The following is a 2,500-nucleotide window of genomic DNA, read 5'->3' as shown; positions in this document are numbered from 1 at the left end:
TCCGCCCGCAGCGCTCCCTGAAGCTGTTCCTCCTGGGCATCGTCCTCAACTCCCTGGGCGGGTGGGTGTATCTCGACCGCTACCGCATCCCGGGCGTGCTCCAGCGGTTTGCCATCTGCTATTTCGTGACCGCGGGCGTGGCGCTGGCTCTCTCGCCGAAGGAACCGCCGAAGTATCAGGTACGGTGGGCGTGCGAGGGTGTGGGTATAGGTGGGTATGTTTGTGGGTAGGTGTTTTAGTTAAGGGCTTGGGGGTGGGGTCGTATGCTGTTGGTTTTATATATATATATATATATATATATATATATATATATATATATATATATATATATATATATATATATGTATGTATGTATGTATGTATGTATGTATGTACATATGTATATATATATGTATACATATATATATATATATATATATATATATATTTTATATGTATATATATATTTGTATATATATTTGTATATGTATATATACATATATATAGTAATTTAGTATTTTGTGGCATATATACCCTCCTTATGTCCTTTCTTCACTTCTGCACTTTAGATGAAAATAGAAGTGAAGTGAAATGATGATTATAAGAACTATGTAATACAATTTAGCTCAATCCATTTTTGTAATACTCTCCTCTCCTCTCCCCTTCCCCTTCTTCTTCTCTCTTCCTCCCTTCTCCTCCCTCCCTACCACCCTTCCCCCTCCTTCCCTCCCTCCCTCCCTTCCCTCCTTCCATTCCCCACCCTCCCCCTCCTTCCCTCCCTCCTTTCTCCACCCTCCCCCTCCCTCCTTCCCCCAACCTCCCTCCCTCCCTCCCTCTCTCCTTCCCCCACCCTCCCTCCCTACCTCCTTCCCCTTCCCTCCCTCCCTCCTTCCCCCACCCTGCCTCCCTCCTTCCCCCACCCTCTCTCCCTCTCTCCTTCCCCCCCTCCCTCCCTCCCTCCCTCCCTCCCTCCAACAGAGCAACGTGGGCATCGCATTCTCCGACATCCTCCAGCTTCTCCCACAGTGGGTCGTCCACATCCTCATCGTCGTCTCCCACACTCTCATCACCTTTTTCCTGCCCGTGCCCAGATGCCCGACGTTAGTGCCATTTTTTATTTTATTTATTATTATTATTATTATTATTTTTTTTTTGTGGTGGTGGTGGTGGGGGGAGTGAGTGTGTTGTGAATGTTGCGGGAGTGTTATGTGAGGGTGTTGTGAGTGCTATGGTGACTGTGTAGTGAGGGTGTTGTGGTGATTATGTTTTGAACGCGTTAAGGTGATTGTGGTGAACAGAATAATAATCCATAGACAGTGAATTATTAATGATACACTATTAGCTCGTAAAAAACAACAACAGCGAAAACAAAACAATAACTGCAAACAATCAAACGCAAGCAATAAAGAGTAAACAACAATTAACACTTGAACATCTCCCCCCCCCACCGTTGCTTATTAATATTAATGAGCTCGTTACCCCTCTTTTTTTCTTTTTTTTAACACATCTTCAACCTTATTTTTCGTACATCATCAAATATCAAATTGAGTGAATGAATGAGAAATGAGATATGAGCAGTATATGATAATGAATGGTTGAAAAATATGAATTTAGTAGATGCATGATAGATAATGATTATTGGATGGATTATAATGAAAGGAATGTTGGTTATTACAGCTATGACAATTCATGGTTATAAACGCTTTACCATACTGAGGGGTTACAGACCTAAAATCTATCGGAAGATAACAATATTTCGTATTTGAATATAAGATAGATAATGATACTTTTCGTTCTGTGACTTCATATAGTAGCATCTATAGTTATATATTTCGCAAATATAAGACGGAACAATACTCATAAAAAACACATTTCCGTATTGAAAAATAAATGACAAAAAAACAGATCATAACAAAAGGCAGTTCGCTCTGAGATCAAGCTATATCATACTAAACTAACTCAGTTCTTCCTCTCCCACTCTCCCGCAGAGGCTATCTAGGTCCCGGGGGCGTCGCTCTCCTGCAGGACGGAGAGCCGAGTCCCCAGTGCATAGGCGGCGCGGCTGGAGAAGTAGACCGCTGGCTCCTGACGGCGTCCCACATCTACCAAAACCCGACGGCGAAGGGAGTCTACTCGTCGGGGGCTTTCGATCCTGAGGGAGTTTTAGGTGAGGGTGGGAGTGCAGGGTGAGAGGAAGGGAGGGGTAAGGGATGGGAGGTGATGGTATTGGATAAGGAGGGAGGGAGGGAGGGTGAGGAGGGAAGGGGTAAGGAGGGGAGGGGAGGGAGTGAATAGGAGGAGGAGGGAGGGTGAGGAAGGGAGGGGTTAGGAGGGGAGGGAGGGAGGGAGGGAGGGGTAAGGAGGGGAGAGAGGGAGTGATAGGGAGAGTGGGCGGGAGGGAGGGAGGGAGGGTGAGGAAGGAAGGGTGGGAGGGAGGGACAAATGGGGGAAAGAAGGAAGGGGTATTGTTTCCTTTTCCACTCTCCTCTTTCTCTCACATTTACTTTACTCTTTACTTTTT

The 2,500-nt window shown here is 45.4% G+C and overlaps 1 protein-coding gene across 1 annotated transcript in view; it reads left to right on the top strand.

Annotated features, from left to right (window-relative positions):
- The window catches only part of LOC119598168 (heparan-alpha-glucosaminide N-acetyltransferase-like), a 30,440-nt gene that overhangs the window by 18,297 nt on the left and 9,643 nt on the right, over window positions 1–2,500 (top strand). Inside the window, exons 9-11 of the mRNA XM_037947806.1 lie at window positions 12–179; window positions 958–1,079; window positions 1,968–2,146. Coding sequence (XP_037803734.1) covers window positions 12–179; window positions 958–1,079; window positions 1,968–2,146 — 469 coding nt within the window. The remainder of the gene's footprint in view (window positions 1–11; window positions 180–957; window positions 1,080–1,967; window positions 2,147–2,500) is intronic.

The sequence above is a fragment of the Penaeus monodon genome, chromosome 40, assembly GCF_015228065.2.
Source record: "Penaeus monodon isolate SGIC_2016 chromosome 40, NSTDA_Pmon_1, whole genome shotgun sequence".
Lineage (NCBI taxonomy): Eukaryota > Metazoa > Arthropoda > Malacostraca > Decapoda > Penaeidae > Penaeus > Penaeus monodon.
The sequence above is the reverse complement of the archived record's forward strand: the minus strand, read 5'-3'. Positions and strand labels throughout refer to the sequence as shown.